Source organism: Procambarus clarkii, chromosome 45 (genome assembly GCF_040958095.1).
Source record: "Procambarus clarkii isolate CNS0578487 chromosome 45, FALCON_Pclarkii_2.0, whole genome shotgun sequence".
In the NCBI taxonomy this organism is placed as follows: domain Eukaryota; kingdom Metazoa; phylum Arthropoda; class Malacostraca; order Decapoda; family Cambaridae; genus Procambarus; species Procambarus clarkii.
This window is the reverse complement of record NC_091194.1, coordinates 11,550,921-11,566,022: the sequence shown is the minus strand read 5'-3', so window position 1 is coordinate 11,566,022 and position 15,102 is coordinate 11,550,921. Positions and strand designations below refer to the sequence as shown.

Below are 15,102 nucleotides of genomic sequence, written 5' to 3'. Positions count from 1 at the left end.
ATTAGAAAAAATTTTTTCAGTGTCAGAGTAGTTAACAAATGGAATGTATTAAGCAGTGATGTGGTGGAGGCTGACTCCATACACAATTTCAAATGTAGATGTGATAGAGCCCAATCGGCTCAGGAACCTGTACACCTGTTGATTGACGGTTGAGAGTCGGGACCAAAGAACCAAAGCTCAACCCCTGCAAGCACAAATTAGGTGAGTACAACTAGGTGAATACAGCTGAGGGGCGGGACCAAAACAGCTGAAGCTCAATTCCCTACGCATAACTAGGCGAGTCCATAGGAATTACCGTTTGTCCTGGCGCCATCTATGTTTTGACAGCAGTACTACTAATGTTCCCACGTTATGTATTGATCGCTATACGGGTTACGGTCAGTTGCTCTTCTATATATGTTATGGACAACGTAGGTGATTTGAGGCAATTTGCGGCCAGAGTGAAATAGTATCCACGCAGTGAGTGATGGAGGAGGATATATACTGCTGTGTACTCGACCAGCGGGTGAGAGGTAAGTTATATCGAACAATTATGGAATAGATGGGTTATTTTAAGCGTAGAATGTCAGGTAACCGGTAACTACACAGATGGGGTAGTGTTTTTTTAAGTCTTTATTTACTAAAGTGGAACATTACATTATGCCTTTAGCTGAAAAAGTCTACTGGTGGGGGGTTAGTAGACGGGTTTTATGAAAGTATTTTACCTAAATATTTGTATTTTGTTAACTAGTTCAGCCGTTACCAGGGAGGGTGTTCCTTTAATCTAATCTAAAAATTCTAGCCGGACAAAGTGATTAAATACAGAAATTGAATAGAACGAAGTGGTTTGCCAGGGTGCTTAACATTTAATTTAGTTCACTTACTATGCAGCCCATGCTTAAAGAATGCAAGTTTATCATATTGAATTTACCGTAGTTTTACTGCATTTAATATACCGTTTTTACCCTATTTAATTATGTCGGGTAAAGGCCGGTCGTGGAAAGTTCCTAATATAGCAAGTTTTAAAGGAAAAGTTTGAGTTAACTTTAACGCTTAAGTTAGTGACCAATTAGCTTGGTCTATTGTGAGGAAAGTTACTAGAATCTAACATTGCAAGTGCCATTTCTCTACTCTTTTTTGAGAAACATGACTAGATACATGAATCGCATAGTTTTATTACTAAATTAGTCTCCGTGGTGTAGTGGTAAGACACTCGCCTGGCGTTCCGCGAGCGCTATGTCATGGGTTCGTATCCTGGCCGGGGAGGATTTACTGGGCGCAATTCCTTAACTGTAGCCTCTGTTTAACGCAACAGTAAAATGTGTACTTGGATGAAAAAACGATTCTTCGCGGCAGGGGATCGTATTCCAGGGACCATAGGATTAAGGAATTGCCCGAAACGCTACGCGTACTAGTGGCTGTACAAGAATGTAACAACTCTTGTATATATCTCAAAAAAAAAAAATGTTCATGGATTAGGTTGCATAGTTGAGGAAATAGTGATAAGGTTTGTGATATTGTGTACCTTGACTTCAGCAGATTTTGATAGTGGCGCAAAATTGATAGGGGCTCGGATCATTGGGAATGCTGACTGAAGTTGATTAGGTCATGGCTATACCAAAGGAAATTAGTATAAATGGGGTTAAGTTTGGAGAAGTGTTGTAAGTAGTGCCTAAAAGCTCTCTTTGGACCTCTGTTATTTGCAAGATTATGGTTTAGAGTGCAATAGTTGCAGAATTGGCAAATAAAAAATACCGATGCCCTATATAGTTTTGAAATGGTTAAAACTACCAGATGCAGTTTAATGCTGACAAATGTAAGGTTTGGGGGCTAGGTAAAGATGAGATAGATGGTGTAGATTGTTAAGAGTATTAAATTTTTTGCAGGTGGTAAATTCTCCCAGAGCTGGCACTGCTCTCCAGCCTGGGATGTTGATTGGTTAGTCTTCAATTGCCTCTCAACATGGTAGTGAGGTCCTGAGCTGACATGCAGTGAGGAACGTGGAAAGCTTCCTGAATTGGCACATGGTATGCCTCTTTCAAACCAGCAGCTGGCACAAATGTTCCAGCTAACATCAGAATAGTGGATGAAGCCCACACTAAAATGTAAGTGGTACAGTAAATGGACAACCCCCCCCCCCCCCCTTTTGACACTGAACAGTTGGGAGGAAGGGGGGGGGGGGAGTGTGGCTTATAGTTCTATTGAGGGAATTAGAGGGTAGAAGTTAATTGCTAAAAACCTATTAAATATTAGGGTATGGAAGTCTAGGCTTAGGCTAGTGGGTACCATATCTGCAAGTTTAGTCCTTTCAGGAATGTATTGAATAGAATGGTATGTTGAAATTGTGAAAATTGTAATGTGGGGCATTAGATCTTAAACAGCATAGTTGAGGGTGTTTTATTAATAAAATTTTAATGAAATATAAATCTTTAGTTAACATTAAATGTTTGTTAAATAAGCTTAATCTATAAATGTATAACACTGTTAAGGGTAATCAAGTCAAATAAAGTTAATGGCAGGAAAAGTTTTGTTCTAAGTGATGGTATTTTTCCCTCGAGTAAAAAAAATATTCAATGTTTACTTTAGCTTGGTTTTAAATTTCTATAGTTTTCCAGAATGTGGAAAGTCCAGTAAAAAAATAGTAATAACTTAAACAATATAGCATTGGCTAAAGATAAATGTAAATTGCCATTGAAGTGCAGTTGTGGATAGTTATAATGACATTTACTGAAACTTGGCAAATTGATGCCATATATATTTATTGCTAAATTAGATCTTTACTACTGCTACTAGAATATGTAGGAAAGGTAAATTCCTTAAAGAAATTTTTTCCATCTGAATTTGTAAAGTACTGAATGCTAATTTGAAAAGTAAAGAAAGATTGGCTTTAAATCTGAAATTAATTTTTGAAATATTTTTCAGGTGAAAGTGATTATGATGCATGGACTGGCTTGGAGTGAGGCTCCTTTACTCTGCAAAAGGAAATCTACAAAAGTGGGTGAGTGAATTTGTTTTAGCTATATCAATGACCTAATCTTAATTCTCTTATCTAGTCCATTTATAGGTGTGTATCCATGTCCTACTGTTACAACCCACAGGGAATGATGCAGTTTGTACTGATCCTACCCCATTTCATAAAAGGGGACCAGGCAGTCCTGCAGATTTCCCTGGCTTGGCTTTTTCAGAGCTTTGCTCTACTACCCATCTAATAGATGGACTAGATTTGCATAGGTTTAGGGACCCTTAACAATGGTTACATTGTTAATTCTCACAGGGCTTGTTTGCTGAATGGGTGGATGCATCTAAAACTTTAGTGCCTGGCATGCATTGTACAGTGCTTTCAGTAAAGCATATGTACAATGTGTTGATGGCACTAAAGTGGTGGATGTAATGCACCCATTCAGGGAACAAGCTCCGCACTACAATTTAAGTAAGGGATAGGCCTTGCTGAGCCTATCTTAAAAGATAGGCTGTTAGGATTTTTTGGGCTTATTATTAGGCATTGGTGATAATAAAAGTAGTGTCCCTGTTTAATGTTTATTTTCTTTTACAGGTGATTGTCTCTGGAGTTGTCTTTGCCTTTTGGATCTTCTGTTCATCTAGGAGCATCTGTCTCAACCTGAAACAGTAATAAATATTAGATGTATTATAAATACTATATGTAAAACTTATTAAATAAAACAATTTTAATGAAACTACTTTATATACCTTATCCTGAAATTATGCTGGAAATTGTTTACTACTATTGATGCAATGTTTAAACATCTGAAATATTTTTAATTTGAAAATAAATACTTGGTAAAATTTACACCTATTTGTAACTTGTTACATAGGTGCATGCAAAATGCATTGAAAAGATGTAAAAGTGGACTACCTATTCAATTTACATAAACTAACAAATATTGCAAATTAGTCTGAAATATTAAAGTGGAAGAAATTTTAGTCAATATTTTAGTTTTCATATTTGAAAGTAAATTTAAAGCTATGCAACACCTAAGCTTTGTACAAATTATGATTAAATTATCTAAAGATTGTTAAATTTACAAAACATTGTGAAAACCATGTTGTATAGATGCTTCAGTGTCACTTTTCTAAAGTCTTTGGTAACTTAAATTTAATCAAAGCTCTTAAATGATTTGTCTGCCAAACTCTTCAGATATTCTGAAATATTTTACCTAGATTAAAACCATCATTGTTTGAAAGTGCAAAACAGATTACTGTCAATTAGTTTGACCTAACATCTGCAAGGTCCTGAAGGAATAGAATTTTTTTTGTAAAACTGTTTGCTAAAAACAAACCCTGCCTAATGAACCTGCTCATTTTTTTTAGAAATGGTAATTGCAACATTACCAAAGGCCATTGTTTTAATAGCCAAAGTACCAAATGAAAGACCAAGAAGCAACAAACAGGTACATGGTAGAAAGGACAAAAGAATGGTTATGAGGACCCTTTCATTTGTTAAAGAAATGACTGGGAAAAATGCTGTCATACCACAAGGGGTCTTAACCCTTGTCATATACATCACTGACATTAATCTAAATATTACCAACCACAAAAATTGCTGATAACATGTTATAAAAAAAATAAAGAATATAATATTGAGGCCTTAATGCAGATCTCTAACTCTACAAATAGTAACAAGACAGGCAATTTCTTAATATAAAACAGAAACAAATCCAAGACCTTGCATGCGAGCCAGAACAATCTATATCACAACTACCACATTAAAATGAAACAACAATGAAGGTAAGGTAATTACCAAAAAAAGGCACCAAACCGGGAAGGCCATGTAGCACCATCAAAGTGTGAAATAATCAGGGCGCTAAATATCACCAAGAATGCCAATACGAGAACAAAAACGCATAAGGCGAACGATATCAAAATTATCCGATTCACCTAGAATTCTATCGAGGGACAAGTGACTGCGAGGGACGGTCGGAAAGCAAGACACACGCTCGTCCTGGAAGTCAGGACATTCAACAAGGATATGCACAACTGTAAGAGGGACAACGCAATTCGGACAATAAGGAGCAGGGCGGCGCTCCATTAAGTGACCGTGGGTTAAGCGGGTATGACCAGCCCACAGCCGTGCCAAAGCAGTGTCCCACCGCCGGTTACGGTGGTAGGAGGAAGGCCACGGGGACACACTAAGTTTGAGAGTACGCAGCTTGTTACCAACCAAAGAAGACCAACAACCCTGCCAACGGGGAAGAATGAATAACAGGATAAAAGTCGGAATAAGGAATACCTTTACGGGAGATGGGACAAGAACGGATAGCTTCCTTAGCGGCAGCATCCGCACGCTCATTGAAACACCAATATGGCTGGGAACCCAGCAAAACTCTACTGATTTAAATTTACTAGAAATAAGAAACAGCCAATGTTGAATCTCAATGACCACCGGATGGACAGGATTAAAGGACCCTAGACCCATGAGGGCACTACGAGAATCAACTACAACCACAAAGGAGGAATGAGAAAGCAAGAGACAAAGAGCATAGAGAATAGCATAAAGTTCTGCCGTTCTGCCTAAGTATTCACTTAGATAACTGTATCCAAGCATAGACGTTCCCCCCCCCCCCTCCTTCCCTTTCAGAAAAACATCTACTTTCGAAAAAGTTTAACATTGGCCAACAAAAATGATTCCAGAACTAAATTGCCTAATACCAGGAACAACTGAGAGCCATGACAAACACTGCAACCCTCTCCTACCCCCAAGTCTTATGCTATTTATGATCCAAGGTAATTTGAGATACTATACTGTACTTCCTACAGACGAGTCTAGTGAGAGGGTGATCTCCTGGCGATTAAATTGAAGCACGATACAGGTGTCAACGAACATCAGTCAGCCCACTTGTCAGCACAGTGGATAAATAATGACATCATAATCTGCAGTGTTGTATGCCTCCCTGTGGCCATTTAAATCAATAAAACACAGGGTTGTGGCAATGTTTACAGCATAAGGCAAGGTATAGAGGAATCCTGGAATGCCATGTAATGTGTAGTCCTTGAATGTGCTTTAGGCAACCAAATTGAATAACAACATTTCTGGTGTTCGGCTATATAATCCGAGTTTCTCATTCGGTATAATGTTTTAAACCTAAATAGGAATTCACTTTAAAGGTCAATTTATTTGGAAAGTGCTAACCAGATTCCAAATTACTGAGCTCTGAAAGTACTACAAGGCAAGTTTAACCGAATGAGTGTTTGCCTATCCATACCCCCATGAGGTATGTGACAACACTGAATAAAGAAAGGGTCTTTGAGCATTCACCGTGCAGGTATTTGACATGACCAATATAGCCAAGTGTTAAAGATCATTCTAAGCAGTTCTGCACAATCCATATACTATCAATTAATATAATTGTACAATGGTGCTTGGTGGATGATATTTCCTATTAAAACTCATTGGACAACTGCTTGTATTAGACATTTTCAACCTACAAATGGTAGCCCTAGATATCGCACTACAGTATTAATTACAAGATGAACAATGTAAAATCAATACCACAACAGCAAAGGATGACGGCTTTTCAACAACCAACAAACACACAGGTCTAACACCAGCCATCCTGAGAGAGGACGTCCCAAGCATGTACACCCCACAACTTTACATCACCTTTGCTACCTCACGTGAGCACGCAACAGCATGAGGATGCCATACTCCCAAACCAACTCCATGCACTTTGAGGCTTTAACAACTCAACATTTAAAAAGTTGATTTAAAAAATCAATCACCTGAATTTTTCCCTAATTAAATTTACTAGGGAAATGCACACCAAGCCATGAAACTTACAATGAAGATGAACAAACTACACACAACTGTCACCAAACTTCCACATACCACCCCCCTCTCACTCCTGCCCTCCCTCCTTAGGTGCTCTGATTGGCTGAGCACCTGAGCCACCACCACTCACCTCTTGTTGTGAGAGCCTAAAGCATGTTTGGTTGCACTTTAAAAGTTCCCGAGTGTACTCGCCTAATTGTGAGTACCGCCTGCCCGGTTCACCATTTTGTTTTTCAATCTACCTCAATTTACCCCTTTACAGTCAAATATTATGCAAAATTCTGTTTAAGACTTGTCCCTTCTTAACTTAAATAACTGCTTTGGCCATCTGCAATCTTTCTAGGTGGGTAACAATGACTCTTGAGGCCAGAAAGGACTTATCAGACGGCGATCATAACAATACGGTACACACACAAAATCACAACCTGATATACACCAAGCAGAAAATCCACTGGAGCTGTGAGGCGATGTAAACCCTTGCCCAAGGCACTGGCAGCTGCATACTCTACCACAGTATATTACTGACTTTGTAAAAGTCTTACAACCGGATTTCCCATAAATCACAGCAAGTTTTGAGGCCACTCCTTGAGTCAACGTCTTACGTAAGCCCTACAAGCACTCGGGTGAAGGCTGAAGCAGTTCAACACCATACGCCCCAACTTCAAATACACAGTTGAGAGGCGGGACCAAAACGTGATTTTCTGTGTGTGCCTGAAGTTGGGGCATACGGTCTTGCTTCACCCTTCACTTTACCCTTCACTGGCGTACTTCAGGGGTTTTATTTAATACTTGAACTGGCTTCAGTAGGGCCTCCAGACTTTCTGTGGCTTCACAAGTGTCACGTGAATCCCCTGCATAGCAGTGGAACTGCCTTTTCCCTTCACCTTCAATGCCTCTGCACTGGAAGTATACATCTACACCAGCCCAGAAGAGTCATCAGTCCTGCCACCTCTCCATACCCCCCAGGGCCTGGCACGGCCTGGTACGACTCAGAGGCAAGCCGGGCGCCACTGCTAACTGGCAGTTTGTCCCCACAAACAAGCAGTTAGCCGCCTTCAACTGACAGTGGTACAGCTCAACACAAAGGCACCGCCAGCCACAACGAGCAGTTTGCTAGTTGACCAGATGTCCACCTCGTGTTGACACTGGATGAGTCATCACCGCCAGACTATATAAAGAGCGCTGCCTCCCTGGAGAGGCAATCTCTCCCTTAGTGCTCTAGGATCACCTTCGTGTCTCTAACCCGTCGTCCGCTTCCAGCCAATGTCGTGTGACTGATGCCATGGTGGTATGGTAGCTGTCTTCAGAACACCAGTATATCTTCATACTTTTATTCATTGCTTATAGTTTATTTTTTGCATTTAAGGCCATACTAACTTGTTCACCTTTGCATTACATGATAGTCAAGTATTGTCATGTGTTATTTTTGTTCATTACTATTTCAGTAAATTGTTTAATTATTTATTTGATAATTTTCATTTGTTTCCACCTGCAACTTACACACTCCAAGGCCAATAGCAGCATTTCTTTCATTTATGTGAGGGAGAGCCATACCATCTTGATTCAGTATAGCTGTGATACCATAACCCGTCACACAAGATATCCAGTTGTAAGACTTTTACCATCAGTGGTGGCAGAGTATGCAACTGGTGTTACAGGTTCGCTTCATCTCACAGCCCCAGTGGATTTTCTCACACATTTGAATACATGAAACAACTTTATTTGATACATTCCAAACCAAAGTACTGTACAGTACAGTAATTATCAAACCATCAAATGTGTGGGATAATCATAGTACGCTAAATATCACTAACGTCGCCAATACAAGAACAAAAACGCATACGGCGAACAATATCAAAGGTATTGAATTTACCACGAATTTTATCGAGGGACAATTGACAGTGAGGGATGGTTGGGAAGCAAGACAACGTAAGTCCTGGAAGTCAGGACATGTAGAGACAATGGTTTGGCCAATAAGAAGCAGGGCAGCGCTCCATTAAGTGCCCGTGAGTTAAACGTGTATGACCAATATACAACCTCGCCAGAGCCGTTTCCCACCACCGGTTACGGTGGTACAGTGGTACCTCGGAATGCGAGTGTCCCTGTATGCGAGTTTTTCGGAATACGAGCAGGATTTCCTTGAAAAATATGTCTCGGAACGCGAGGGTTACCTCGGGACACGAGTTTGTTGATACGCGTGCAGGCCGACCCAGCGCATGGTGGTTCGGCGATCGTCGCCCCTCCACCCCTCCGCCCCTCAGTTTACCATTGTCTCGCGCCCAGTGACTACCCCACATCAATTCTTCTCGCGGATTTTCAGTGTTTTGTTGGATTTTTGGTGATTTGACTATACAATTTGTTATTATATATCTCGCCATGGGTTCCAAGAAAGCCAGTGGTAGGGATAAAGGCCAGAAAGCTCATGCGAGGATGACAATAGAGGAGAAACAAGAGATCATTCAGAAGCATGAGAACGGTACACGTGTTGTTGAACTTTGTAGGCAGTACAACAAAGCCACATCAACAATATGTACTATACTTCAAGAAGAAAAATGAGATTATGAGTGCTAAAGTGGCAAAAGGAGTCAGAACAATAACGAAACAAAGACCACAAATACTTGAAGAAGTGGAAAAGTTGTTATTAATTTGGATACACGACAAGGAGTTAAGGGGTGACAGTGTTTCGGAGGCCATCAATTGTGAGAAAGCCAGGGTTTGGACAGATTTGTGGTGAGGAAATCGAGCAGTGAGCCTCAACCAGGACCTAGTGGCACTCAGATAAAACGTCCCAGGGAGAGCACACCAGAAAGGTCTTCACTGCCTGAAGTGATAATGGAAGGGGACTCCCCTTCCAAACAGTAACTCCTCTCTTCCTCCCACCTCCTCACCATCTTCCATATGCCTACAGCATTCAACAGCAAGGTAAGTAATAACTTGAACATAGTTTTGTAGGTATATTTAGATGAATTAGGTATAAAAATTTAGTTTGATGTGGGGTTTTTGGGGTAGTCAGGAACGGATTAATTCATTTCCCTTTATTTCTTATGGGGAAATTAGCTTCGGAATACGAGTTTTTGGAATACGAGGCGTCTCCAGGAACCAATTAAACTCTTAAACTGAGGTACCCCTGTAGGAGGAAGGCCACGGGAACATACTACTCTTAAGAGCACGCAGTTTGTTACCAGTAACAGAAGACCAACAACCCTGACAACGGGCAAGAATGGGGAAATGAATAACTGGGTAAAAGTCATAATAAGGAATACCTTTACGGGAGATGGGACAGGTGCGGATAGCTTCCTTAGCGGCAGTGTCCGCACGCTCATTTAAGAACACACCAATATGGGTGGGAATCCAGCGAAATTCCACTGTCTTAAATCTACTGGAGATAAGAAACAGCCAATGTTGAATTTCAACTACCAAAGGATGGACTGGATTAAAGGATTCTAGAGCCATGAGGGCACTGCAAGTGTCAACTACAAACACAGAGGAGGATTGACAGCGAGAAAAGAGTTGATGAAGAGCATAGAGAATAGCATAAAGTTCTGCCATGAAGATGCTAGTCTCCGGAGGCAGGAGACACAAAGGTGCAGTCAGGAAAAACAACAGAGTAGCCTACACCGTCTGCAGACTTAAGACCCATTGGTGAAGACTGAAATAGAGTGGAAGTGTGAAGAAAAGTGTTCAAGGAAAAGGTGATTTAGAACTGTAGGAGGGGTAAAATTTTTAGTCATGTGGGTCAAGGCTTACAGAATTTAGGAACGGGGACCCCTCCATAGGGGCAAAGACGGAATGACACGAGGGGAAATATTGGTAACACAAACTGAAAGAGCATTTTGTAAGAGAGACAACCGTACAGAAAGAGATAGGTGGTGAAGGGGAACAGGAACCATAGGATGGGTAAAGGTCAAGGCATGACATAAGCAAGAGTGAGGGTGCTGTAAGGACCGTGCAAGGTGGAGAAGACAGTAGCGATCATGGCGATCCTGTAGAAACAGGACGCCAGTTTCAACATACAGGCTTAGGGTAGGTGTCGAAGGAAAGGTACCAGAGCTGAGCCGTAACCCAGTATGATGCAGTGAGTCCAGATGGTGAAGGGTAGAAGGAGAAGCAGACGAGTAAACAGGGCCATAATCGAGTTTAGACAGAACGAGAGAGGAATGTAAAGAGAGGAGCAGTGTCGATTAGCTCCCCAAGAAGTATGGGACATGACCTAAAGTTAGGTAAGGGCCTTAGAGCATTCAACTCGGACGTAAAAAATATGGGGCGACAAAGACAAACGAGTGTCAAAGATTAGCCCTAAAAGCTTTAGCAGATTCTTTGTACAAAAGGGGATGACCCCTGTTACCTAACAGTAAATAGGTATCTGGGAGTTAGCTGTTACAGGCTGCTTCTTAGGGGGGGTGCGTGTGTGGGAGAAAAAAAATTTAGTAGTTAACCACTGAACTGCTCTGTCTCCAAATAACACCCTGGTGCACAAGAAATAAATTCTTTCCAAAAAAGTTTTTTCTCTTCTTATATTGTTAAAATGCAGAGTCTGATCACGGGGAAACTAAACAAAAAATATTGTATGTGACTTACTTTAGCTGCGATGGAGCTGGGAAGTTGAGCAAATTATGGGTGCTGAGCGTTGGAGCGATGGGGGTCTGTCGGCCCCGCCACCCCGTGCGACGGCATTTGCTGCGAATAAAATGTTGCGCAATTATTTTGAAGTTTCTCATTCATTTCTTCCTTTTTTTTTGCTGTAATATTATTTAAAAGTGTGTAATTTGTGGAATTTATATAATTCAAAGTATAGAACATCGCTATGCTCAAAATTATGGGCCTCATATATGCGACATATTCTACAATCAAACAGTGTTTTTGCTGTTATTACACTATATACACACGTTGTATATACCCATCTACGTATGTATTCACCATAACGATCCACTATGTTGGTATGGTGAGCCCAAAAAACATGAGTGAGCTGCCACACCCTGCCAGTCCTCCCTCCCTCCTCCAACACATTACTCGCCAACATTCCTCCTCCCAAAATACTGTTATTGTGTTTATTACACTATTTACACACGTTATGTATATGTATGTACATGTTTTATTCATGTACATACGTACATACTTGCCATCTCCTCACCTCTCTCTCTTGCCTACTTAATGCTCTTGCTTCCCTCATCTCATCACAATCGACTTTATAATGGTCCAGGACGGATCGAAATGTCGTCGTCTATTCAATTTCCAGTGTGTGGTTTGGTCAACAATGAAATCTTCATGCAAGATCTTATAAAGAAAACCCCTAGAAAGAGTTTTGCAGATACGAAAGAGTTTAAGGTGAGTAGGGGATGGTTTGAGAAATTTTGAAAAAAGACGTGGTATTCATAGTGTTGTGAGGCATGGTGAGGGTGCCAGCTCAGACAAAGTAGGGGCTGAAAGATTTGTTCGTGATTTTAAAGATTTTGTAGATACTGTATTGATGGATATATTCCACAACAAGTGTTTAATTGTGAGGAGACATGGCTATTCTGGAAAAAATTGCCGAAGAGGACATACATTACCCAAGAGGAGACGTCACTGCCTGGACACAAGCTAACTTGGGCTAATTTGTGTCAGGATAGGCTAACTCTTGTGCTGTGTGGCGATTTGAAAATTAAACCCTTGCTCGTGTATCATTCCGAAAATCCAAGAGTTTTAAAAAATATATAACGTGCAGAAAAACTGTGATGTAGAGTGGTTTGCCCTGCCATCAAAAAATATCTGCAAGAGAAAAGTTTGACACTCAAGGTCCTGCTTCTCGACAATGCTCCTGCTCATCCTCCAGACTTGGAGGATGCATTGTTGGGGCCACTTTTTTTTTTTTTTTAGGGATATTCCTACATGAGCCCTGAGTTTCTGGCTAATGTACCAATGACATGAAAGAGGAGTTTTCAACCTACCTTGTGTTAGGTGTGCAGAGGTCAATGGTTGAACATAATGTCAGGAGCAAAGGGGGGCGTTTGCCTCTTCGAACACAATTGCGACCATCTTCATCTCTTCGAACTATCCTAAATGCTCTCTTCACCTGTCTGACCAAATTGGGTGTCCAGACCACCTTTGAATCTGAAATTGTAAAATTAATAGCAATTTCAGAATATTCAGTCCATTTATACTAACAAAATTATACATACAGTACTGTAATTGAAATTTTACAGAATGATAAAGGCAATTTAGCAACTTTGTTAAAATGCACATGGGGGAAATACATGAAAATAGGTTAATATTGTTTGTAAGGTTGATGGGAAATGTTTATTACTTTTATGATTTAAAAGATGTATAGCCCTAATACTCCATCCTGGGTGCATTCCACCAGGTAATGACCACAGCAAAAGTTTTCCACGAGGCTCTATTGTCACACAAACTTTTCACATTTTCAAACTTGATTCATCTTTCCCCCCCCCCCTCGTTCCAGGGGTTTTCTTTAAAAGGTCTTCATGCAAATGCCTTGGTTTCTCACAAATGATGGCCTCTGAAATGCTATCACCTGCTAACTCCTTGTTGTGTATCTAAATTAATAAAAACTTTTTAACATCCTCAAGTGTTTGTGTTCTTTGTTTCGGGATTGTTGATATGCCTTTTGCCACTTTAATGCTCATAATGTCCTTTTTCTTAGCAAGTATAGTGCATATTGTTGACATAGATTTGTTGTACTGCCTAGCTAGTTCAACAACCTGTGCACCATTTTGATGTTTATGAATGCTCTCTTGTTTTTCCTCTATGGTCATTCTCACATGTGTTTTCTTGGCTTGAACCTTACCACTGGCTTTCTTGGGACTCATGGCAAGATATATAATAACAAATTTTATGTTCAAATAGCCAAAAATCCCAAAACAAATGTAATGCTTTACAAAGAATTCAGGCGCAATACTTACTAGGCAGAAGACACTGGTAAACTGAGGCGCGATCACCATGCCACCACGCACTAGGTCAGCCCATACGTATATCAACAAACTCCTTTCCCGAGGCAAAGTTTGTAACCCGATTCAAATTTTTCGAAGAAATTAGGCTCGTAACCCGAAAAGTTCATAAATATTCATTCGTAAGCTGAGGTGTCACTATATATAACTAAAAAATTAAACTCAGGATTACTTTCAACCCCCACCCCTTTTGCTCTACTCCATCGCCACCTACCTTCACCCCCCCTCTATGATGTACTCTTCCATAGACACCTACCTTTGCCCCCTCCTCCCCTCTACTCCTCCATCATCACCTACCTTCACACCCCCTCCCTTCTCCTCCTCCATCGTCACCTTCCTTTCACCCTCCTCTATGATGTACTCTTCCATAGACACCTACGTTCACTGCATATAATGCTCCCTTCTACTCCTCCATCGTCACCTACTTTCACCCCCCCCCCTCCGCTCTACTCCTCCAGGGTCGCAGACAATTTCACGAGCGTGAGAACTACAAGTTCTCTAACCACTCTCACACTCCTACTCTCTCACCAGTGAGGGGGAGGGAAGGAGGGAGGAAATGAAGGAAGAAAGGTGAGGGAGAGAGAATAGGCAGGGGGGAGGAGGGCCTAGATACATTTCTTCCATATAGATAGGTAGACTGAGGGAGAGCTGCTTGCCAAGAGCCCTATCAGACAGGCTTCCTATTCCTCAACCCTCCCTAATATGCCACATCCTGGTCAGGACAACTTGCTCGATTGTTATTCTTGGTGTGACTCGAGAACTGACCTCGAGGTGGGGCATGGGCATGGATTATCTCCCTGGGGCACACACCTCCCTGCCCCAGCTCTCTCTCTCTCTCACATAATCTATCAAGGGTCTAACATGAGGTCATTGTGCCTACCAGAAGTGTATATGTCCAAGGCTGGCCACCTGTCTGGACCATTCAAATGTATAAACACGTAATTAGTCTATTAAAATTATATATAATGCTACAATTATAAATTAATTTGTTCATGGTCATTCGTTTATCAGTATTTTAATATGAGGTATATATACGCATGTATGTATACGTTGACGTACACATATATGATTATGTGTATGGAATGATTATGATTATGTGTAATCATATATGATTATATCTAATGGAATGCATTAGTAAGTGATGTGGTGGAGGCTGACGCCATACACAGGTTCAAGTGTAGATATGATAGAGCCCAATAGGCTCAGAAACCTGTACACCTGTTGATTGACGGTTGAGAGGTGGAACTAAAGAGCCAGAGCTCAACCCCAGCAAGCACAATTAGGCGAGTATATGAACGAATGCACATGTACACTTTCAAATGAATTAAGATACCTTGAGATACACAATGACTTAGTTTAAATAGTTTAAACACATTATGGTACTGATTTTGA

The 15,102-nt window shown here is 40.7% G+C and overlaps 1 protein-coding gene and 1 long non-coding RNA gene across 4 annotated transcripts in view; one reads left to right on the top strand and one right to left on the bottom strand.

Annotated features, from left to right (window-relative positions):
- Window positions 1-423: 423 nt before the first annotated feature.
- On the top strand, window positions 424-3,671 carry LOC138350470 (uncharacterized). The gene is made up of 4 exons (XR_011222121.1): window positions 424-512; window positions 1,866-2,084; window positions 2,902-2,977; window positions 3,533-3,671. It is a non-coding gene; the product is annotated as an uncharacterized lncRNA (long non-coding RNA).
- LOC138350469 (uncharacterized) overlaps window positions 3,479-15,102 on the bottom strand; it is a 59,055-nt gene continuing 47,431 nt past the window's right edge. For 2 of the 3 annotated variants that reach the window (XR_011222120.1, XR_011222119.1), the window contains exons 2-4: window positions 12,694-12,856; window positions 11,345-11,443; window positions 3,496-3,598 (exon numbers count right to left, since the gene is read on the bottom strand). Coding sequence is in view for 1 of the 3 variants with exons in the window: in XM_069301422.1 (XP_069157523.1) it covers window positions 3,517-3,598; window positions 11,345-11,443; window positions 12,694-12,856 (344 nt within the window). In the remaining 2 variants the exon portion in view is untranslated. Of the gene's footprint in view, window positions 3,599-11,344; window positions 11,444-12,693; window positions 12,857-15,102 lie in introns of all 3 variants that reach the window. The other variant, XM_069301422.1, reaches the window with a different exon arrangement.